The sequence below is a fragment of the Acomys russatus genome, chromosome 6 (assembly GCF_903995435.1).
Source record: "Acomys russatus chromosome 6, mAcoRus1.1, whole genome shotgun sequence".
Taxonomy (NCBI): Eukaryota; Metazoa; Chordata; class Mammalia; order Rodentia; family Muridae; genus Acomys; species Acomys russatus.
In genome coordinates this window covers 42392314-42417055 of record NC_067142.1, presented here as the reverse complement: position 1 = coordinate 42417055, position 24742 = coordinate 42392314, and the positions used below count along the sequence as shown (strand labels likewise).

The 24742-nt window shown below is 34.5% G+C and overlaps 1 protein-coding gene across 1 annotated transcript; it reads left to right on the top strand.

The window, feature by feature from the left end:
* The first annotated feature begins 494 nt into the window (after nucleotides 1–494).
* On the top strand, nucleotides 495–21625 carry Rgs21 (regulator of G protein signaling 21). The gene is made up of 4 exons (XM_051147535.1): nucleotides 495–505; nucleotides 4801–4877; nucleotides 7370–7536; nucleotides 21386–21625. Exons 1-4 carry the CDS (start codon nucleotides 495–497, stop codon nucleotides 21587–21589), a joined length of 459 nt encoding a protein of 152 aa, XP_051003492.1. The 3' UTR covers nucleotides 21590–21625.
* Nucleotides 21626–24742: the final 3117 nt, after the last annotated feature.

Genomic DNA, 24742 nt, shown 5'->3' with positions numbered 1-24742 from the left:
TTTTAAACTTAAGTGGTTGTTTAAGTGTGCTAAAAGCTAAAGCCCACCTCATAAAATCAAAGAATAAAAGAAAATGAGTGATCTTTAAACATACTACAAGCATAAAGGTAATTATGAAGCATATATAATAATAAAATATTGACCATCTTGGGAATACTAGGTGTCATAATAATGAATGCATATGAAATTTAGCAAGTAAACTAGAAGAATTATTATTCTAATGGAATATTTATCTTTTATGCCTGACTCAGAGAAATGTCACATTTATTCAAAAAAGTATTTGTTCTTTAAAAGTTAAAATGTTTTGACCAGAAAAAACTTAACAAAATGATAAAAGCTGAGACTAGCATGACTTAAAAAATGCCGACTTGTAACCCAGGGACAGGTATTTGCATACTAATTGTAATGTTCCTGCTGTCATATTACCTTCAGCTTGAAGATCAGTCAGAAAGAGAAACTGCATCATCTGTGACAGGCAGACAGTGGGACGCAAAATGCCAGTGAAGTGAGTTGACGTTTAAAGCTCTTTTTATCTCAGAAGATGTATAAATGAAACATTTGAATCTTCAGTAGTCTACATGACTTTCTACTTTCATTTGTGATAAAAATGTTAATTGCTCATACTAAATTTCTTGCTTTTCTCTATTGATGCTTGCTATTAATTTATTAATTAATTTATTTCTAAGACTGTGTCAGCAATGTGTGGTTTGCTTCAGCTCTACATTTTCTACTTGCTAGATAAAGAACATTAAAGTAAAACACAAAGTTGACCTTTCTATCATAGTTTTCTAAACAGTGAATTAGAGATACAACAGATATGATCTTTGTAAAAAATATTCATTATCATAGTACTTATTAAGAAACTTTTACATGGATATTAAGTGGTGGGTAGGGAAGCAGCTGTCACTTCCTCAGGCACATGAACTCCTTGCTTGAATTTTCCATTCTCCAGCACACTGCTAATTGAGTGTGAACAGCTAAGTTGCTGGATCCCACATTTTTTAATGCAATACAACTGGTTCTAGCTGGCACAATTAGCAAGATAACTGGTAGCTTTCACGCAGTTCCCATCTGGTCTGGCTCTTCTCTGGACATATAATATGGGTACTGCCGGCCTTGATGGCACTTGCTTAATGAAGAAAACAGACAGGAAATCCGCCAAAACCCCATGAAATACTAAGTGCAATTTTGGCTCCAGATACACAGTGAATTTCTTGGCAAATCATACACACATGGAAAGTTACTCTGATGATGCCCCAGAATTTTATAATTTTATAAAGTTCTTTCTCTCTCTGTCTCTCTGTCTCTCTGTCTCTCTCTGTCTGTCTCTCTCTCTCTCTCTCTCTCTCTCTCTCTCTCTCTCTTTCTCTCTCTCTCTCTGTCACACACACACACCCACCACACAAACACACACACAAGAAAAGACCCACATATACCTCCATTGACTTTATAATTAAAACACAAATAAAATGAAAAACAAAAATATAATAATGAGGAAATGGCAAATAAACCTTTTATCTCAGGTAACACACAAGTTAAACAATTAATGAAGCCCATACAGTTTTAAATTATTTGCCATTTTCTTATTCTTTAATTTTTACTTAATGCATTTTATTGATATTTCTATAGCTGCATTTTATAAAACATGAGATTGTAGTTCTCATGCACAGCTAACTTAAGATATTTTCTGCAGTTATTTTATAATTTAAAAGTCTTATGAATGCTGGCATAAACTTTCTATTGAGTAATTAAATGCCACAACTTAACTTTGTAAAAGGCATCTTGGTGAATTTTGTAACACTCTATTGCAGGAAAGCTACTACATGTGTTCCAAAATGAACAGAAATTGTGGCCTTATGCATTGGGGGAAGATGTTTAAAAAGAGGGTCTTAAGCAGAATTGTGTTAAATAGTAACTCTAGCTTCTAATATCTGTGTGATAGTGTACAAGTCACCAGCATTTACAACCTATTTAGTCATTGATATAGGGAGAATTCAATACACTATTATTGTCAAGTTGGCTGATAGAAGATATGTGACATGCTTAACTCAATGCAGAGTATATTATAAACATTCGAAGCATGGTTGGACATTTTAGTGTTCTTATAGATAATAGCTTTTACTTCCTTTATCAGTACCAAAACTTGTACTTCCAAAGAATAAAAAAATCACATAAGAAACTCAAATTAAAATTTTTAATAGTAGGAAAGATTATTACTATTGCACTATGCATAATTTTAGAAAAGGAAGCACTCCCCTTCTCCCAGCTCTAAGGGTATAATAAATATTCAATATTGAATTATGTAGGTAAGAAGCAGGTCAGGAAAGTGAGCATTCCAGGCATCTTCACAAGCAGGCAGGGGGCCGGGGTGGGGGTGGGGATATTTCATCTGAGAACTGAAAAGCAGCTCACCCCTTTAGAGCCAAGTCAACATTTCTTGACCTGAGTTTATAGTAGAACACGCTAGTGACTCTAATTGTAGAATGTCTAATAGTCTATGTGTCTATCTGTAGAATACAAAGCACTTAAGAGCATCTCTGTAATTCAAGACATTGTTCCTCCTTTTTGTTCATAGTTCCACATTAACTTGCAGACTTTTTTTTCCTTCTGTTTTTCCTGTTTTCACACAGTGAGGCAAACAATAGGAAAGGCCACTCCACCTTGACACACTTCCATGCTCAGGCTCTTTTACTTCCAAAAGTGTCTTCTTGGTTTGTTACCTTTGCCTTTAGCTCCAATCCTTGCTCAACCTAAAGGCTGTGTTCCCTTTGCCCTCACTTCTCTTGGTGCTAACAGTAAGGGCCTGTTGTTCAGTGGGTCTCCAGGCATGCTGCCACACTCTATCTCTGCTTCCTCTGCCCACAGCACTGTAGGATGTTCAAGCTGAACTATTTACCTAATCTTTTTAGTAACCTTTTTCATTGTATTCTCCCAGCATCCTGAAAGTCACATCTCTTTTTAATCAGTGGTCTTATTTACTTATTTGTTTATTTACTTATTTAGTTAATATTTATTTATTTATTTATTTATTTATTATTGTCTAGATTTTGATCATTAATTTCTTTGCCTAGCCACATTCTTCTGGGTGCTAAAAAAAAAAAAAAAAACTACTTTTATTTGATATTAAAGAACCTACATGTGAATAGAGAAGTAGACTTTTATACTAGAATGGATTTGCTGTTTCTCTGTGTTTTACCTGATGGCCACTTCTCTTTCAGAAGGATGCCCTGCATGGCCAAACTCCTCTCTGCCCTATGCATAAGCATGCTCCACAGATAATGAGTTTCCTATCATTTAAATATGACATCAACTGCCACATTTCGGTTTGCAAAGACTATTTTATTTTTTACAAAAGTACAATTTAAATGACCTTTATAATAATTTTAGAATTCTGACAAAACTTAGTATGAGAGCAAATGTAATACAACATAATCTTAGTAAAGTAACAGGGTATAAACGCACAAAAGCACTTCAGTGTGAAATTAAATCTAGGATTAATCCTAACAATTTATGAACAATGAAAACTAAACAATGCAAATCTTTTCTGCCCATTTCAATGAGACACCACTATTGCAAATGTCTCCTAGATAATATGTACCTTCAAATGCTAGGAAGCAAAGAAAACATGGAGCTCTGGGGTCCATCACTTAGGAAGGAAAGTTGAGATAAAAAATGTCAGTAAGAGAAGAGAGTAAAATGAATTCCCCTCAATCCTCTTATTATATGAAAATGCAACTAATATTAAAACAGCAGAGAAACACAGTCAACCCTTTTAAAAGCATATAAAAGCTGCTTAAGATTTCAAACAACAGACTATGAAAGCATAAACATTTCACATAACCATATTTAGCATTATCGGTATGCAATGCAACAATATGAATCACAATGCAACATTTTCTGAGGATAGCTGGAAGTGAGACTGTCTCTGTTTTATTGTCAATTGTTCTAATATAAGTTTTAGTTAGCTCACACCTTTCCCTTTTGAACATAACAACTACAAAACCAAACTCTTTGGCCTGGAGTGGATTCCTGTGGATAGCGCTTGGTTTCAGCAATATCGTTATCTGTTAAGGGGAATAGCACATGGTATATTTGTATCTCACAATGATTATATTTTAAAGCTGATTTATTATTTTATATAATATCCCCCCAAAGTATAGCTTCTTCAGAAAACTGGCCTCCATAAATTTTTAACTGCTTTGAAAAAAACATATCACAATTTCTCGACAGATTCCTACATTTAAGTAAATCAATGAAGAACTAGTCTACCAGGTTATGAAGAAAAAAAAAAATCTGATGCAGAAAAGAGTAAACACAACAAAAATACTAAGGCCAAACATCTTCCATATCATCACATTAGAAATCGTTAAAGCCTTTCTATACTTTCTAAATATTCATAATTATTAAACTGGTAAATTTTGTGTGTTATGAAAATATCACTCATTGATTATGGTTGCTATCAGAAGAATTTTTCAATAGGACGAAGTGACATATAATTAGCAATATATTCCAAAAGATTATAATTGCTTCACAGAATATATCTCTGGTGCCATTAATGTAATTTCATTATTTATAAATATTAATTCTATTGAATAGATTGATAAATAATGTTTTATTATCAAATTGTATTTCTCATTATGTTTCTATGACAATCCACATTGGAAAAACACTATGATTTTTGTTGACATTTGTTGTTTCATCAATAGCTCATTTTACTGATGTAATTAAAAAAATACCTTCAGCTCAAGTATTACTATAAGTTATCAAAGAAAAAGATCACAATGCTATTGTCAAGGGTAGATGCTGTTTCTCCAGGTCTCCAACTACAGAACGACTGGCATGGTCTGAAAATATGGACTCACTCTTAGCTAATCAAGGTAAGACTACGTCCTAAAGCAGAATGTGAAACAATCTACTTAATACAATTACAACTTAAGTACAACTAAAGATGTTCACTAAAAATGTTGTCTATATGAAAAACTTTTTTCTAAATTAGAAAGGGGGAGTTTCTTGTGTTCTTCTGTGTGCAACCAAGGGAACAAGTCAAGTTCTCTTAGAATCCCTCTACTGCCTGTCATGTGCGTGGTTCCTTCACTGCAAAGGAAATGATTTCTCTACAAAAGCCATGGAGAATATAACTGAAGAGGGCCCTGAGATGGAGGCAATTGCACTCATATACACACTTTCTGGGTATTTATTTAATACTCACACAAAAGCCCAAAGCCATAGATTCATCAAAATAAAAATCTAGGTGATACAGCACTAGCGTTCCGCTAACCTATAGTAGTATACTGTATTTGTAACCCTTTAAATACCTAATCAACCATCAAACTACTTAAACATTTTACCAGCTTTGCCTCTATGTGGACCTGGTTTTCCTGGTAGTTTTCAATTCCTACTGTCCAAACCCCAGAGATAATTGTTTATTTTGAGCTTTGGGTGCAAATTAAGATATGGAAGGAGTGTGTTGTTCAGGCCAGGCCTTCCTCGAAACTGAAGAGTTGCAAAACACATCATCATTTTTTTTTTATTTCTAATGTCCATTGTTCTAGGATACATTCACATAATTATTGAGTAGAAAAGCTTACTATGCTCTAATTACACACAAAATATTGTTAGGCAAGAGTAGAAGTGTTCCTTCTTTATTAATAAATGCTTTATTTTATATGTTTGGATTTCAAGTGTGTCACAGTTTGGATTACTTACAGAGAAAATTTATCTTTTACTACAAAATTTTAAATCTAAAATTGTGACAGATCAGTTTAATAAACAGTTAATTCAATTTTCCTTTGGTTAATGATAATTTTCATTCCTTAATGACAACCGCACTCCCTAACATTTATTCTAATAATTTTAATTATTACATGATAGATTTTTATCATGAATATTCATTTATACATTACTTCACATGAGAATAATGTTGTGCCCCTTTTATTCAGTGTGTTAGCCACTAGAAATTTTGTTCCAGCAGCTCTGCTTTATTTTTATTCCTAAATCTGACTTTCGTTTCCCACCTGCAGCAACCTATAAAAATTTGACAGGTCCCATTCCTTTCATATTGTCTATTTTGTAGTCACTCTTTCAACCCCCAGAATCTTCATAAGCTTACTTCTTCCAGATGATTAGGCAAGAGGGGGTAACTGTTCACTGCAATGGGAAGGCAAGTACTCTGGGCACCTACAAAGGGACCTTTATGGCACCTGGAGAAGAAAGCCACCAGTGTTTCAGCAGCAAAAGTGATGAGTGACAAAGCCCTAAAGAGCAAGTTCCTTATCCAACGTAGAGCCTCCTTTACAAGCATATCTGCCCAAACACAAACTGCAATACTGAATACCATGACTTTAAGATAGCAGAGCAGTCTGGTCAATACACAAGATGTGAAGATAATTTTTTCTAACATGATACATAGCTAGCAGCATACTTTCAAAACATTGAGCAAGAACCACTTTTTTTAAGTTAGCTGTGGATACATCGCAAAAGAATTCTACAAGGCACATTTTGAAGAGGATGACAGCAAAATAGAAGTCTAAGCAACAATTCAGAAACATATCTATCAAAGCAGTAAATAGTGCTGCATGTTTACATAGACGTATTAAAGCACATTATCAAAAAGATATGACTGGGTTGTTATTTTTCTATATATCCATATCCTAGGAAAGGCAAAAGAAATGAGCCTATAAATAAGTGGGCCCTTATGCAGCCCTTTCTTCACAGTTGCCAGAGACATGCATGCCAACAAGAAAATGAGAAAGTTAGGGGAAATATGAGGCATCTCACATTGAGGACATTGTTTAAAGCAACATAGGGAACCCCCCTCCTTTTTTAATTTCAGAATTAAAATTGTCCAAAGAAGATAATAAACACTCAACTTCCAAATGTCTTGCTAGCTACACTCTCGGTTTTAAGATCATATTTGTCCAACATAGTCACTACAAAACAAGTAAGGTCAGCATTGTTCTTCTCTTTTGAGCATAAAGCAACATAACATATTATCTCATAACAAATTATGTCTCAAAAGTATATAGCAAAAATATTCTTACCCTAGTTAGTATAACATACTTAACCAGAGCTAAGTATTTCAATAGCAGAAGGAGTCTCTTATCCAGTAGTCCTCAAAACATTCTATGAAACATTAAGTCAGATCTAGAAGTATAGCATTTTCTTTGGTTAATGAAGTTAATTATTTAGACTTATGATTACTCACAGAAACTTTTTTTCTAATTTGGAAGTGAAAATATATAAATATTACTTTAAGCTAGACGATAAATTTTTTTGCCAGAGCTCATTTGATGCAATGGACTTATTTGGGGAATGTTATAGATATAATGTTATTATCTTATGGATCATAGCTTTCTTAAATGTGTTGTAGCTGGCTTGGATGCTTTCCGAACATTTCTAAAATCAGAATATAGTGAAGAAAATGTTGAGTTCTGGCTTGCCTGTGAAGACTTCAAGAAAACAGAAAGTAGAGAAACGATTGCTACCAAAGCTAAGATGATTTACTCTGAATTCATTGTAGCTGATGCACCAAAAGAGGTGAGTGAAGTATTTAAGGAAGGTGAAGCTGCACCCCACACCTGCTTTTCACACTTAAAAACAGAGTTGACTCTATCTAAAGAGTAAGCCCATCATTTCTTTAATAGATAGAAAACATCAGTAGACCTCAATAAACACATTATTCAACACTGTTATATTTTGAAAAACAATGCATGTGAAGGAAAACTATCTAACCAGTGGAATACAGCCAGCTTAATTTTTGAGGTCTAGAAATCTGCCTTAGCCATTCTGATGTGTGTAAGATAGAATCTCAGAGTCTTTTTGATTTTTATTTCCTGATGGCGCTCAAAGAAAGAATAAGCAGGCTACCAAGATGAGACTTGATAGTCTATGACCGTATAGTGGGGGAGGAGGTTCCCCTCGGTCTTAGACCTAGGGGCAGGGAATAGAATGAAAGTGGGAGGGAGGGAGGAACGGGAGGATGCAAGTGATGGGATAACAATTGGGTTGTAATCTGAATAAATTAATTAAAGAAAAAAAAAAAAAGAACTCTGCCTTATAGAATGTAATGTCCTATGTTCCAAACAGAGGTGTGAAACTTGTGTGAAAATGAGCCAGAGGTATTTAGGAAGTTAAGTCAGTCTCTTGTGTACAACTTAAAGATAATCAAAATATAAAGAGTTATAAAGGGGAATCTAAATTGCTCTGAGAATATCTCTTGAAACATTGTTTTTTTTTTTATTTTAATTGTGTACACATGTGTGTGTGTGCTCACTCACATGCACAGATGGGTATTATAGATTCATTTCATTTTGTGTGTGTAGGGGCCAGGCTTTGACTTTCTGGCATTTTACTATCTAACCATCTACCTTAACTTTTAATTTTTCTTTTGTTTTTGAGATTATAATAAAATTATATTACCCTGTCACCTCTCCTCATTTCAAAAGCTCACATATACCTCTTTTTGCTGTCTTTCAAATTCTTTTTTTTAATTTTTATTTTTAATTTTATTTAGTTTATTTAATTTATTTTAAATTTATTCAGATTACAACTCAATTGTTACCCCATCACTTGTATCCTCCCATTCCTCCTTCCTTCCCACTTTCACCCTATTCCCCTCCCGTAGATCTATGACCGAGGGGGATCTCCTCCCCCACTATATGGTTATAGGCTATCAAGTCTCATCTTGGTAGCCTGATAGTCTTTCATTGAGTGTCACCGGGCCTCCCCACCATCGGAGGTGATCAAATATGGAGCAACAGAGTTCATGTCAAAGTCAGTCCTCACTCTCCACCTAACTGTGGAGAATGTCCTGTCCATTGGGTATCTGAGTCGGGGTTTGATATTGGAGATGGGGAAATAAAAGGACCCAGAGGGTTCTAGAAACCTAAAGAAGAACATTGCACTAACCAAGGACAATACAATAGTAAGCATCCTTCAAATTCTTGTCTTCAATTTTTTATCCATTCTAAAATAGACAGGGAAAAGTTCACAAGGCATCAAGCCTACATGAAGAAATATAGGTAAGCAGAGAGGAGAGATGGTCTTTCCCAAGGAAGAGTACACCAATCTATTGTTCGCCTTAGTTTTGAGACAAGGTTTCTAACTGACTCTGAAGCAGCACCCAGGATCCATCTGTCTCAACCTCCTCAGCTTGAGGGTTACACGCCTGCCCAGCACTTACTTGGGGCTGGAAACTTAAACTCAGACACTCATACTTGTGCGAGAAGGTTTTTCATTGAGTCCTTTAACTGTTTTTCTAATATAGAGAGTTTTCCTTAGTGCTTGGCTTTTTTCCAATCCATCAATACAAAGACTAGATAGGCCCACAGTCTACTATTAATTTTAACCAGTATGTAAACATTTTACATGTTAAAGTCGATAAAGATGCCTTGAAAATATGTAACACGGAACAAAAAGCTTTGAGAAAACGGACAGCTGATTTAAACTAGTAATAGCAAAGATTAGCTCACAGAACCAGTGTTCTGATTACATGTGTCACTAATAGTCACAATATTTTCTGATCCAACATTAGGATTTTAGCCGAGAGAAAAGTGGTGGTCTTATAGGTACTGAATAAGTCAAGCAGGATGCAAATACACTGATAAAATCTAGTACAGAAAATTATAGCAAGTTCAATTTTTAGATGGGCATTAATTGCTGCTGTTACTAGTTTGGTATAACAGACATTAGAACCACTGAAGTGAGGCTTGACATTCTCAGGGGTAGAAAAGAACTTTAATTCCTGTGGAGATACTTCAACTTTCATTTCGAAGTCACCACGTAAAAATCAATGAATGATTCTGGGAAATTGGAATTGTACTATGAATGATTTGTCAAGCTGGTTAATGTGCCATTTCCTAAAGGGTTTTGAAAGCAACCCTAAAAAAAGTGTATTTTATTGCACTTCTCATTTGAAAGACAGTGTTTTTTTTCTTCCTTACTATTCTTATTAGCAATGGTTACTTTAGGATAACATTAGTAAACATTTATGAAAAAAATCTAATGAAAACATAGTCTTAAAATGGCATCTGAGAGACTGAAGAGGTGGCTTGGCAGTTAGGTGCACTCAATGCTCTTGCAGAGGATACAAGTTCAATTCCCAGCACCCACAAGACAGACCACAATCTGATGACCTCCTCTGGCATCCAAGGGTTCCAGGGACACATGTGGCACAAAGTCATATATACAGACAAAAACATTCATACATCTAACATAAAATTTGAAAAGGTAAAACTGTACAGCTGAAACCACAGTTATAATTAACAACTATGATAAAACAGTTCTGTTTAATTTTCCTAACCTTTCCTTATGAAATAAACATCCTCAGTAATAATTTAGTTAACAGTGCAATTACTGTCTTAGTACATAAAACTTCTATAATTTTTTTCATATTTACCTATCTCATTTAAGTAAATAAAATATAAATAAATTTATGGCTCCTTTTCAAGTAATGGTTGTATTGTTTAAAAATCACACCAACCTATGTAATGAAACATGACAAAATTCATTGCTGTCAAAGTGTGTGTGTGTGTGTGTGTGTGTGTGTGTGTGTACATATAAACCATTCTTCAATTATTTACCATTCACTGTTTCTAATGCAACAGAGCACTTGAATGCGTTGTTTACCAACTAAGTTGTCAAAGTATTTATTCTCTTTCAATTACATATTAACAACAATACATTTACTAGTAGGTTTATTTATTAAACAGAACTTTTGAGTCTATGTTCACATAATAAATTCAGGAAGATAGAAGAAATTGACTTGTAGGAGAGAATTTAATTTTAAACACACTCAAAGTTAATATTTTCATAGTAGAAATGAGACAATATAACTACATGGAAAAACAGAGTAGAGTTTTAGAGTGACTCACCAATTAAAGAGTCAGATCGTTAAAAATAAGTCAAATGAAACTAGAATATTTCAGGATGAAGACATACGGCTTTCGCACTGTGATATAAAGCACTGAAGTATTTTCACAAATTACAAGTATTTTGATATTTCCAATGTCAACAGAAGGATGGAGAATAGGTTTGAGATCTTTATCTCCATTTTTGGAGATAAAGAAGTAATAGGAAAGATTCTGGATTCATCTGGTAAGCAAACTGATGAGACTACGTAATTATTTTTATAAGTAGGTTAGGAGATACAGTGATTTTCATAAGGAGAAAATTAATTTTATAGGAGTTCATGGGAAACTATTCTCCTTTCTTGTTCAGCTGAAGCTGCATGGCTCTAATAAAGATTTAAATTATAATCAATTTCCTTGGTAGAAATCTCTCCACTGAAGAATAGTGCCATAGGCCTATTGTCCAGGTGTCTACTAAGTCTTTTTCCTTTCACACACTTTTGTCTTTATTCCTTCATCTGTAAAATTGCTACAGATTTAATCAATTTTAATTGATTATATCTAGACTGTACTAAACTTAATTATTGACCCTTGTCTGCAAAATGACATTACATGGTTGTCAGAATACTGCCCTCACAGGCAAAAACTACACACAAAAACTGGCCTTTCCATTTTCTTTGACAGATTTAACCATCTCAGCTTCATTTTTGGCCCTCTCTTTTTAGTGTCACCTTTCTTCTGGCTCCCCCTTTAACTATGAGATGCTATAACATGGCACAAGTCTAACATTTGGATATGTCTCAAATTTGGACTCAAATCCTGGTCCCCACTTTTGTTGTGCAGGCTTTTCACCTCTGGGATTCACTTTCCTAGTCTAAAACAGAAAAATAACATATGTACACAAGACAGATAAAAATTGTGAAAATAAAATATTATAATTAGGAATTATACTATGTGAAGAGTTGTTGGGGTTTTTTTGTTTTTTTGTTTTTTTGTTTGTTTTTTACTTTTTTATTTTTATTGTTTGGTTTTTTTTTTCTTTTTTCTTTTTTTTTTTTTTTTTTTTTTTTTTTTTTTTTTTTTTTTTTTTTTTTTTTAGACAGGGTTTCTCTGTGTAACTTTGACTATCCTGGACTTACTTTGTAGACCAAGCTGGCCACAAACTCACAGAGATCTGCCTGTCTCTCCTTCCCTGCATGCTGAGATTACAGGAGTAAGCCACCAGGCCTGGCTGTCAAAAAGCTTTTAAGATAGTTTAGTTATACTTTTCTATCAGCCTGTACGTATGTGAGGAGTTAAAGTTTAACATATTGAAACATCACTTGAAGAATTCTGTAAAGATGTAAGGATTTGGTAAAGTAAATGTGAACATACATTGTAAAAATACATTAACACATCATCATCCTCCATTCAAAGGAGAAACTCACTGAAGGAATCCCACCTTGATGGGCTAAGGGGAAGGTGTTTCATGAAGAAAAGTGTATGACCCAGCCATTTTGAATAAATTATTAAACATTCTGAATATTTTAGACAATTATTTTTGTATTTGACTAGTTTACATGAAAAGTGCTTGATAGTAGCAAAGAAAACTTAATTCTAAATATTGGACTTATTGATATTTCAGTTTGTACCATTAATTTCATACATTTAAATATTTTTAAGTCAAAAATTAATTGGCTTTGATAAATTGTCTTAGAAAAAATTTAAAATACTATTTTCATTTTTTATCCATGTATTATATGTCATTAGTAAAGATACTATTGGGAGATGGAGAGTTGACTCAGCAGTAAAGCACACTTGCTGCTCCTGCCGAGGACCTGAGTTTGGTCCCCAGCACCCACACGTTAGCTCACAACCATGCTATAATCCTCTAGTTCCAGGGACCCCTCTCCTGAGCTCCCCAGACACCAGGCTCCCATACACAGATGGAGACAAAACATTTATATACATAAAATAAAACAAATAAATCTTTAAAAAATAACAGCAATATCAAGACTACTGTTATACCCACTATTACTAGTAACCAGAAGGCCACTACAGTTCTGTCAGAATAGAAAGCACAGCAGACACACCACAACATAATGTCTATGAAATATATAACTTCAGAGGTACAGCCTTCTGTCAAATTGGTTAATGAGCATGCACAAGGCACAATTGCCAGCAACTGAACTAACTGAACAAATAAAAAGGATTTCCAAGCTCCGGTTGATTTTATCACCAACCAAGTAACATTTCCTTTCTTTGTTTGAATTTTATATTTTCTATTACTTTCTAAAAAATATTTTGAGGTGGGGCTGGAGAGATGGCTCAGAGGATAAAAGCACTGGCTGCTCTTCTAAACATCCTGAGTTCAATTCCAAGCAACCACATGGTGGCTCACAACCATCTATGTGATCTGGTACCTTCTTCTGATGTGCAGGTATACATGAAGGCAAAACATTGTACACAAAAAATAATTAATCTTAAAGTTTTTTGAGGTAATTTCATATATGACTACTGTATTTACACCATGTCCCATTTCCTTTTTCTCTTCTACCCCTCTTCTCTCTCTCTCTCTCTCTCTCTCTCTCTCTCTCTCTCTCTCTCTCTCTCTCTCTCTCTCTCTCTGTCTCTCTCTCTCTCTAATTAATAAGCTGCTCTTTAATAACTTTAAATTCATTATTTAAATTTATACAAATATGCATCCCGCTGAGCTCCTTTAGTATTGCTGACATGTACATGTAGTTAAGGCTGACCACTTGAGATTGGATGATCTTATGGGGTCACATCCCCAGAGAAAACTGATTCATTCTCAACAACCATTGATCGCCTATATTTCTTCATCTGAGGGTAGTACCTAGTGAAATATCTCCCAGCCATGTTGTCATGTAAACCAGTGTTGTCGATGGATGCAACTCCCCTGTGGTGTTGAGAACACACTGTCTTGCAGCAGCAGGTGTGCTGTACTCTGGCTCTTACAGTTTTCACTCTGTTGCTCCAGTGTTCACTGAGACTTAGATGCAGGTGTTATGTGATCCATGTACCAGTAAGGAATAAGCACACAACAGTTAGTTATTCTCAACATTTTCACCACTGGTGGGTCTCATTATTACAAAAACAAGTTTCTTTAATGAAGGGTAAAAGCACATTTACCTGTGGCTATAAGGATGCATAAAAATTGAGGCATTTATTTATAAGTTTCTTCAGTTTTTAATTAGAAAAATGTCTTTAGATACAATATTAAGTACAAACAGATGAAATTTCATTATATCGGGACAGACATGATGATTCCAACATAGGGCATTAGATTATTCTTTATTTCAAAAAGCTGGTTAGAACTGAAGTGGAAGACATAGTAGGTGTGTGGCTTGTTAATAGAGAGGAGCCTATGAAAACAGGTGTGCAGTCACACTTCTCTCTGTTATTATAATAATACTTTGTATCTTACATTAAGTTTTGTATAATTTACTGTCAATTACTCAATGTGATGAAGTCATTTTGATAATCATATTTTAGTTACTTGTTGACATCAGTTCACTCCCAACTAAAATTACCTCCAAATATATTGGGTTTGTTCATTTCTTAGTTGTCTTTTATATTATTGATTCACTTAGATTTGTGTATACATTGTATGCTCCACACCTTTTAACATCTATTAAGAGAGACAATAGTGATTCTTAAGTGTATGAGCTACCCATTTTGGAGGGAAGACTTTGGATTTGGGGAATTATTGTAGATTTCACAAGCATTATGGTGGAAATATACAAAGTAAAAGGAAATTGTGTAATGGAGAACTTGGAGTCTAGGTAATCAGAAAATATGTATCAGAAAGATTAATTAGTAAAGAGGACTAGAACTTGAGAAAAGAAGGAGGTAAGTAAAACAAGAAGGGAGGAAGAAAGGGCAGTAGAACAAGATAAACAAAAGCAAAGGAAAGGACCCTCCAATCCTAGAGCAAGCCACACAAGCAATGACAGCAGCTTGGGGCTGTGTGGCAGTGTGTAAAAAACACCAGCACACCTTCCTGATCACCTTGAATTCTGCACAATCACTTAATCTATATTCAGTTAAAGGCATCTCTTTAAAAAAACCAGAAGAGTGTCAGATATGACCGATGATAACAGACAAATGGATAGATAGATGATAGAGAGAGACATAAAGAAAGAATAATAACTAAAGAAACTGAAGTAGTTGTCGAGGGCTTTTATGTGGACTGTCTTGTTTCATCAGCACATTCATTCACTGCCTCAGAGAAATGTTACTAGCATCTATGGTACAGGAGAAAAATGACCCGAACTTCAGAGAGGTTAAAAAAAAAAAAAAAAAAAAAAAGATGAGCCTCTTAGCTACCAGGATCCATGTGGGAAGCTTCTAGGTTTCAAATTTCTTCTCTAGATTTCCTATTTAATTTTAAGTTTTTATGACATGCCCTGGGAGCCTTGATATTTATCATAAAGACAGAATAAAACGTAAATAGCCACACAAAAATCTATTTTCTTTTCTATGAAATATTCTATTTTCCTTCACCTATTTTCTATAATATGTATGGAGTATAAAGTCCAGCTTCAAATATGTTATTTAGGAGACAAAAGGTGACATGAATGTTTCTTACAATTATACATTTGTTCAAAACAACAATTTATGTGTTTCAATTTAAAAAAAAAAACATAAACCTCATGTATTCTTTAATCTGTCCTGTATTCTTGTGTCTTCTAACCTGGGACAAGCAGGTTGATGCTGGTGATAGGAAGCTATCAGTGCGACTCCCTCCCAACAGCACTAACAATAAAAATAAGCCCCAAATGTATATTTAGAAATCTGTGTGCATCATGATTTTTATATGTGTCATCGCCTTTTCCCACAGAAGCAGAAGAGGCATCTGGTTCTTATTCAGTTCCATCTTTGCTTTGACTATGTGTCTAATTAATCAAGGTGCTTTTTAATTCTATTCCCTGCCTTTCTCTAGACCAATTTAATGTGTTAGCAATGCCTCCCAACTTATGTCATCTCTTTCTGTCACCAACATCACTGATAACAAGAGAATGCACTCTTGAGCAGGCATAGATTCCTTGTAGTTGCTGCAAAAGGCTATGTTTTCTTTAATCGCAACACTTGTCTGTTTTTCAGGATATTCATTTGCCTTTAATGATGCCAAATCTGAAGTAATACAAGAAGTGTTATTGGTGATTAAATAGAATTAAGTAACCTAAAACATAACTACAGATGGTTTTAATTTAAATAGTAATTTTTAAGCATGGTGGTGAATGAGGTCTAAGATGGTATGTGGTCAGGTTTTGTAAGGTGTTTTACGGATGCGTGCTTACATTCTTGGCTTAAGGACAGTCTTCTGCTACACTATACATTCTAAATGAGGAAAGGCCACCTAATTTGAATGTAAGAGCCAAAAGGAAAACTTCTCATTCAAATTGCATTTAAAAATATATAAAGCACAGCTTAGAGTCAAAAGAGAAAATCAACAGGTACACTTTAAAATACACTCTTCCTGTGAAAACAATTTGTTGAAAGGTGAAAGAATTTAAAACTGCTGCTGTAGAAAAAAGGAATTTGACTTGCATAGCTTTGGACTAACCAAAGCTCATGAATATTAAAATATTCTGGATCTTATAATAAACAATATTTTAAGCAACTACAACATCCAGACAGCTATCATCTCAATATAACGAATTGTTTGTTGTCTGAGTTAACTGTGCCAAGGCCATTTCAAAGACCAGCAGGATTTAAATGCCTCAAAATGGTGATGAATATACCTCAACTCTCCTTTGAGAAGAGCTACAACCTTGTGTTCTGCTTTTTATGATTGGCAGTACGGCAGTCTGAGTTATATAAGATAACTTTTTAAAAAATTTTTATCTATTTTTATTTTATGTGCATTGGTATTTTGCCTTCACGTATGTCTGTGTAAGGGTGTGGGATCCCCTGGAACTGTTACAGACAGCTGGGAGCTGGGGATTGAACTCAGGTACTCTGGAAGAGCAGCCAGTGCTCTTAACCACTGAGCCATCACTCCAGCCCAAGATAACTTTGTGAAATATAGTCATATAAAAGACTATATATCTGAAAGTATCTAACACAAATGATTACCTATACAAACAAAAAATATTCATCTATATTATTAATATAAACTATTATATATTTACTTTGATATAAACAGTATATATTGTTCACATTTAATATATAATAATTTAATATTTATATAAATCAAAAGATGAGTGCTAGCTCCCACTTAAAATTTTTATCTACTGGTATCTTTTAAATGTTAGCTAATGTAAATTCTGATTGGCCATTGTTGTGACTAGATCATTGTGAACCATTTCTTCATATTCTTCCCTCTTTCATATTTCATTTCTAATCAGTATTTCCTATCATTCTTTAGGATATTCCTCAAGCCTAGCCATTCTTAAGATGTGCTCTCAGGTTATAATAATGGCATAATAAGTCCTCTTGCTCTATTTACTAATTGTGTTTGGAAAATACATATTACATCCCTGGGGCATCAGCCTCAAATCCCTCATCTATTGCCCACAGATCTGATAAGGTTTCTAACTCATCATCCTCATTTTCAGACCTTGCTATCAAGGCCACTCAGAATCAGTGAATATTGAAACACCTGTGGACATTATTATCTTACTAAAAATTCTCATTACTCTCACGATACATAAAAGAGTCATATAGTGCTCCACGGTCTGCCACCTACTGCACTCACCCAGGTCTTGTCTTTTCTTTGAAGCCCAAGAGACTTCTTTCAGTGAGTCCTCCCTCAGGCATGCCCCAGATTTCATATTTCTTACTCGTTTAATATTTAAAAAGCCAGTTTCAGATCACACTTTCTTGGGAGAGACCCACATCTATACAACATATTTTTTCTTTTGAATTGCCTTCTCAAAATCTGATCTTTTAGTTGACTTTTCATTGTGATTTTCTTGGTGTCCACAGATTTTAGCACAATATTATACAACAGTTTGTTAGATTTCCTAAATGACTTAAACTCTGGAACAACATATATAAAGGCTAACTTCTAATATATGATACAATTTTAAGAAATGAGGAAAATTACTGTAATCATCTTACAATTATATGTACAGTTCACAAAGTGTTGTTAACACTAACAATTAGCACATAATTATTAATATTCTATTTATAATCATTTTCATATTAAAAATCATCTTTATATATTCTTGCAAGTTGGAGTTGCTAAGAAAAATAAAACTGGAAGGAAAAGAGAGAACAGAATACTGGAAATGAGTATCCACTCTGCTAATATTTTTGAGATCTATAGAAAATGAATAATTAAAAAAAAAGGGAAAACCTAGTAAATACAAGACAGCTTTAATTCAGTTCCCCGAATTGTTGATTTCTTTTGTTGTAACAAATCTCATTTTTCAGATAATCAAAATTAAACACTTAACATTAACTATTTTACCCAAATCTGTTTAAACATAAACCTAATTTCTTAAGAATTATACATCAAAATTACACATGATAACAAGAAAGTCATAGAAAATATTTATGTGACATTGGAAGGGTTCTTGGGTAATACTCATTATAATCTCAAGCACACGGAGAAAAAATGCTATATGGAATACAATACTCAAAGCAAAGAAGGTTTAGGTGGGAAAACAATATGAAAAAGAATTCTGTGAGACTCACTTTGGGAACAGAGAAGACACCTGCATGTTTGGAGATAACACCAGGGACAATCAGGATGGTGAAAAAAAAAGAATGAGGGACACAGATGTTACAATACGGTGTTTCATATGCATATCACAGAAAATAAATGGAATTTCAGATAAATCTCCATGTAATAAACAGTATTTTGGTGAAGTTGATTCCGTATTATAGTCCACAGGGTTGAGAGAAAAGATTTTATAAGAAATACCAAAGATGAAGGGAAGAGGTTAAGTACTAAAACCTAAATTATAGACACAAGAGTGAAAATAAAAATAACTACTGTGAGCTCCACAGACACAGAAACACATGCACAAATGGTCAGAAAAGAAAGAATTGTTGGGGATGACTCCTGTGTGTCAATATTAAACAAGTTGAAGGAAAACAATGACGTTTATATAACCATGTGGGTGTGATGTTTTTGTCACCAATATTAAACTGAATTACCAAGACATATCTTCATAAAACTACTGGTTATCTCCTGGGAACAAAGATCTGCTCATCACTGAGGTATCAGTAGCTAAGGTTGGCCTACCTTGGAAGGAAAGCAAGCAACTCAGAAATGAATGCATCTTTATAGTAATATTAATTAATATTAACATAATTAATGCCGGGCGTGGTGGCGCACGCCTTTAATCCCAGCACCCGGGAGGCAGAGGCAGGCGGATCGCTGTGAGTTCGAGGCCAGCCTGGTCTACAAAGTGAGTCCAAGATGGCCAAGGCTACACAGAGAAACCCTGTCTCGAAAAACCAAAAAAAAAAAAAACATAATTAAATGCAATTATTTTAAATTTTAGATTATTTTGAATGAACATACAATGATTTCTTCACTTGAGTTTAGCAATATGTATTTATTAGGTCCTTAGCTTTGTAAGGAATGTAAACAGTGTATATATCTGGCAGACTTTGTGTGACAGAAGACCTTTGTAAGGTCATAATGTTTTAATCTATTCAAAAGCCCAGAAGAAAAATGTCACTTGAATTTAGCTTAAAGGGCAAAAAGTATTGTGAAAGACTACCATGAAAAGAGTGATTTAGTTAAGTGGAATGGTACATAAAACTGTTCAGAAGTAGCAAAACATAAAGAATATGCTGAGAAAGTTCTAGTTTTGTGGGAATAAAAGTTTCCATAGAAGTAGAGGAGGTACATCTCAGTGGTAGGGCTGTTGGCTGCAGGGTGGAGAGAGAACAAAAGATATGAATAACAGGACAACATCTCAAAGGATGGGAATGCCTACAGAAGATATGATTATGATCATGAAGATGGTGATGATGGTAGTATAGGTGATGGTAATGGTGATGTGTGATAACAGTATTTATGACTATACAATAGGCACCAAGTAGCCCTAATGTCAGTCACACCTCTTCTGAGAATGGCTAAACATAACAGGTTAAGTAACAGTAGGAAAATATAAATCACTAATGATGCTGTTGATAATTTCTACATATATAAGTGAAGAAACAAATTACAACTTATAATCACATATCCCTATAACTTAAGATACACACATACACACACACACAAGTTAGCATGGGTGTTCGCAAGACAAATTCCTGATAGTAATCACTTGTCATTTATTCTACTATGAAGAAGTCTAAATTTCTTATCGCAGCACAAAAAACATATTAGATATGGCTGGGCCCCCGCTTCAAACTTCATTCACACTTCTCAAAATTTGAGTTTCTTCTCTTGCATAATACACTGCAGCTATCCAGGCAAGTAGTTCTTTAAAACTTAAAATCTGCATTGTTTATCTGTTTGAAATCTTTCTCTGAATTCTTAAATATGTGACAATTTTATTTTCACCTTCTAACTATGACAAATTTTATTGCATAAGATGTTATCCCCCAAAATAAAGAAAACATGTGGCATGTAATCGATACCCCCAATAATTTGGGAAAATCAATCATTGTATCTCCCATCGGTGACATCATCTGATTCAGGCTTTCAATTGACTAGTGCAAAGAAACAGAAGCTCAGAAGTACCCAGATCCATCTCCCAAAGTCACCAAGGCAACAGTGTTAGAGGACAGATTTTAATGGCTGGTGCCCTCTTTTATGAAGAAAGAGCAATTGATTCCAGGTTTGGGGATGTTTAAGGAAATTTCAACATTTTACCTGAATCTTTGAGGAAGGACCAAAGAAAGTATCAAAAATGATGGAATTTTAGGTGGAACTGGAGTCAGTGTCTGAGATCCTCATCAATGGAAACTGTATGAGAATCAATCATGAACTTTTTATGATTCCTGTCCAATTAATTATATTTCATTATTTTCTCCCTAAAATATTATTCACTAAAATATTTTATAATATTTATTCATTAATAAATAAAACACTTTAAGGTAAGAGCCCTTACTGTTCACTTTTTTGCCTTGGAAACTGAAATTAAAGATTTTATTTTCACATACACACAACAAGTTTAAGAGCTGAATTGAAAAGAACAGAAAAGCAATTCTTTGGGAGCCAACAACATTTCCTAAGTATATGGAGAATGATGAAAAATCTAGTATTTTATAGTTATTACTATGTAAAGTACACATTTGCAATTAAGATCAAAATATTAGAAAAATGAAATGAGACAGAAAAGGATATTTCAAATAATAAGGTGTCTTGTTTGAAATTTCATTTTGCCTTTTTGAAATATTAAAAGTCAGCTTTAGAAGTTTGTGTCAGTGTCACCCCTCTCAAGCATGGGTACATTTTAAACCAAAAATGTGTTCATGTCAAAAATAAATGCATGATCTTGCTACTGTTTTCCATCAAGTAACTTTTCGCTTGAAAAAATTCTTCAGTAAGTATAGCTAATATCCTGGTAAGACATGCATGTTTTGAATAATAACATGCAATGACATACAACTTTTGTTTTCTGCAGATTAACATTGACTTCAGCACCAGAGACCTCATCTCAAGAAATATTGATGAACCAACTCCAAAATGCTTTGATGAGGCTCAGAAATTAATTTATAGTCTCATGGCCAAAGATTCATTCCCTCGTTTTCTAAAGTCAGAGATTTATAAGAAACTGATAAATAGCCAACAGGTTGGAAATCATAAAAGATGGCTGCCTTTCCTGTGAAGAAGGTAAATAAAAACAATATACTGAAAGGCTACAATATTTAAGATATACAAATATTCAAAACATTTTAAGGTTTAGAAAATATTTTTCTATTAAATTTATATGTGTGTGTGAATATCTAAGTCATGTGTTATCAATTTATACACTTTATTAGGTACTTAAAAATCTACTGGAAGAATAGGATGAGTTTATGTAGATAAATAAACTTTTCAACACTAAGTGAATATTTTTATACATTGTAATTTCATGAAAAATGTACATATCATCATATCACAGAGTTGAAGACTGCTTAGAATCATATATAGCATTTAAATACCACTTGCATTATTCAAAAGCCTCACTTCTGTAAAAAGAAAATTCTGAACCTAAACATAATTTTTCATTTGCTGGATTCTTCTATTCCTTGTGAACCCTAACTGATAATGTGATGATTGTCTGAACTCCTGTGGCTTTAAAGTTAAAAGGAATAAAGTAATGGAAGTGCATATTTATACATAAGCCTGATAGTGCCAGAGACCGAATTTTTCTAAATCTATTACTTGGCTCAATAATAGCCTGACATAGATGTATATGTGAAAAGGGCCTTGTGAGTCATAGTTTTATTATATTCTTCTATGAAGAGGAATAGAGAGGAAGGAGGCACAATCAACTGTAGATGATTAATAATGTATCAATTACTGTCCCATAAAGTAAAAAGTTATTACAACATCCTCTACCCATTGTAGGTTAAGATAGGTCTATTTGCCCACTCAGTGCTATAATTTTCTCATAATACCTCCTAAATTGTTATTAATTATTACTAAATTATTTAATGATGTTAATGTGACAAATGTCAATTTTTCCTGTATGTATAATGTTGTAATGATTCAATATATCATCTGTGTTTCCATTTTGTTTTCACAGATTTATTTCAGTTCATTGCCATACTGAAATTTTTTAAATAGAGGGAAAACATCAGCGACTTATTTTGCTTCCCTAAACTATTCATTTGGTAGACAAAAATCTTGCTGCCTCCTCCTCATGAAAAATCAACACTTAAACACATGCAAATGGACTATTCCCTGTGCACTTGCAAATTCTTCCGAGCTTGACATAATACAAATGAACTACTGTTTAGGGGAGTTGTACACTAATGTAAAATATCTATCCTATTCTAGCATTAAACCCATTTTTTAAATGAGATGTTTTATTTATTCCAGGAAATGTAATGACAGGAAGTACCCAGAAATCACAAAATCATACTCTTTACTTCCAAGTAAAAAAAAAAAACCTGAAAACTCAGTTATTTCTTGAGATCACACATCTGGTGAGTGACAGAGCTGTAAGTGCAGTAAATGCCACCACGTTGTCACAATGATGCTTGATCCAAGAAAGCAGTGTGGTCCCTTCCCACTTGAGTTTCATGGAAGAGTGGAATCTAAACTCCAACAAGCCTCCCACATGCTGGCAAGGACCACAGACCTTTGAATCATCTCTACAGTGAGTTTGTAAAATTTTATCACACAGGCAAACTTTTTTTTAAGAAACTTTTATTTTATTTTATGTTATTTTTTTACATTTTTTATTAATTTATTCATATTACATCTCAATTGTTAGCCCTTCCCCTGTTTCCTCCCATTCTTCCCTCCCTCCAACTTCCCCCCTTCTCCCCTCCCCTATGTCTGTGATTGAGGGAGACCTCCTCCCCATTTTATATGCTCTTAGAATATCAAGTCTCTTCTTGGTAACTTGCTATCCTTCCTCTGAGTGCCGCCAGGCCTCCCCATCCAGGGGACATGGTCAGAAAAGGGGCACCAGAGTTCGTGTGAGAGTCAGATCTCACTCTCCACTCAACGGTGGAGAATATCATGTTCATCGGCTAGGTCTTGGTAGGGGTTCGAAGCTTACCGCCTATATTCTCCTTGGCTGGTGCCTTAGTTTGAGGAGGACCCCAGGACCCAGATCTGCCTGTCATGAAGTTCTTGTAGGTTTCCAGGACCCTGTGGGTCCTATTATTTCCCCAATCTTCCATGCTACTCTTGCCTAAAGTCTCAATAGGATGTCCTCTCCTCTGACCCACTTTCTTGGTAAGTAAAGTTTTTCATGGTACGTATCCCCTGGACTAGTGTTTTGATATAAGTGAGTATATACCGTTTGTCTCTTTTTGCTTCTGGGTGAACTCACTCATTATGATAATTTCTAGACCAATCCATTTTAAAGACCTCAACTTAAAACCAGAGACATTAATTCAGTTAGAGGAAAAAGTGGGGAAGAGCCTGGGACACATAGGCACAGGAAACAACTTCCTGAACAGTACACCAACAACCCAGGCCTTAATGTCAACAATTAATAAATGGGTCCTCATGAGGCTGAGAAGTTTCTGTAAGGCAGGAGACACTGTCAGTAGAACAAAGTGACAGCCTACAGACTGGGAAAAGATCTTCACCAACCCTTCATCTGACAAAGGTTTAATGTCCAAAATATATAAAGAACTCAAGAAATTAAACACCACAAAACCAAACAACGCAATTGTGAAATGGGGCTTAGAACTTAACAGAAAATTCTCAACAGAGGAATATCAAATGGCAGAGAAACACTTAAAGAAATGTTCATCCTCGTTAGTCATCAGAGAAATGCAAATCAAAATGACACTGAGATTTCATCTTACACCCATCAGAATGCCTAAGAACAAAAACTCAAATTACACCACATGTTGGCGAGGATGTGGAGAAAGGGGAACACTCCTTCATTGCTGGTGGGAATGCAAACTAGTAGAACCACTTTGGAAAGCTATCTGGCGCTTTCTCAGAAAAATGGGAATAGGGCTTCCTCAATACCCAGCTATCCCATTCCTTGGAATATACCCAGAAAATGCCCTACCACACAACAGGGACATATACTCAACCATGTTCGTAGCTGCTTTATACATAATAGCCAGAACATGGAAACAGCCTAAGTGTCCCTCAGTAGAAGAATGGACTAAGAACCTGTGGTATATTTACACGATGGAATACTACTCAGCTATTAAAAACAAGGAATTCCCGAAATTTGTGGACACAGCCAAACTTTTATCATTGTTTCTCAGAGAGTGAAGGAGCCCCCATTCCATGTTCACAATCTTGAGGCCATGGGAGTTTGGTATAGTACATAGCAATATACTGAGGTCGGCATGAT

What these genes read in the sequence shown, in the direction of transcription:
- Rgs21 (XM_051147535.1), top strand. An exon ending in CTCACTCTTAGCTAATCAAG is followed by an intron (nt 4,878 to 7,369) that starts GTAAGACTACGT and finishes AATGTGTTGTAG; the next exon opens with CTGGCTTGGATGCTTTCCGA. An exon ending in TAGCTGATGCACCAAAAGAG is followed by an intron (nt 7,537 to 21,385) that starts GTGAGTGAAGTA and finishes TGTTTTCTGCAG; the next exon opens with ATTAACATTGACTTCAGCAC.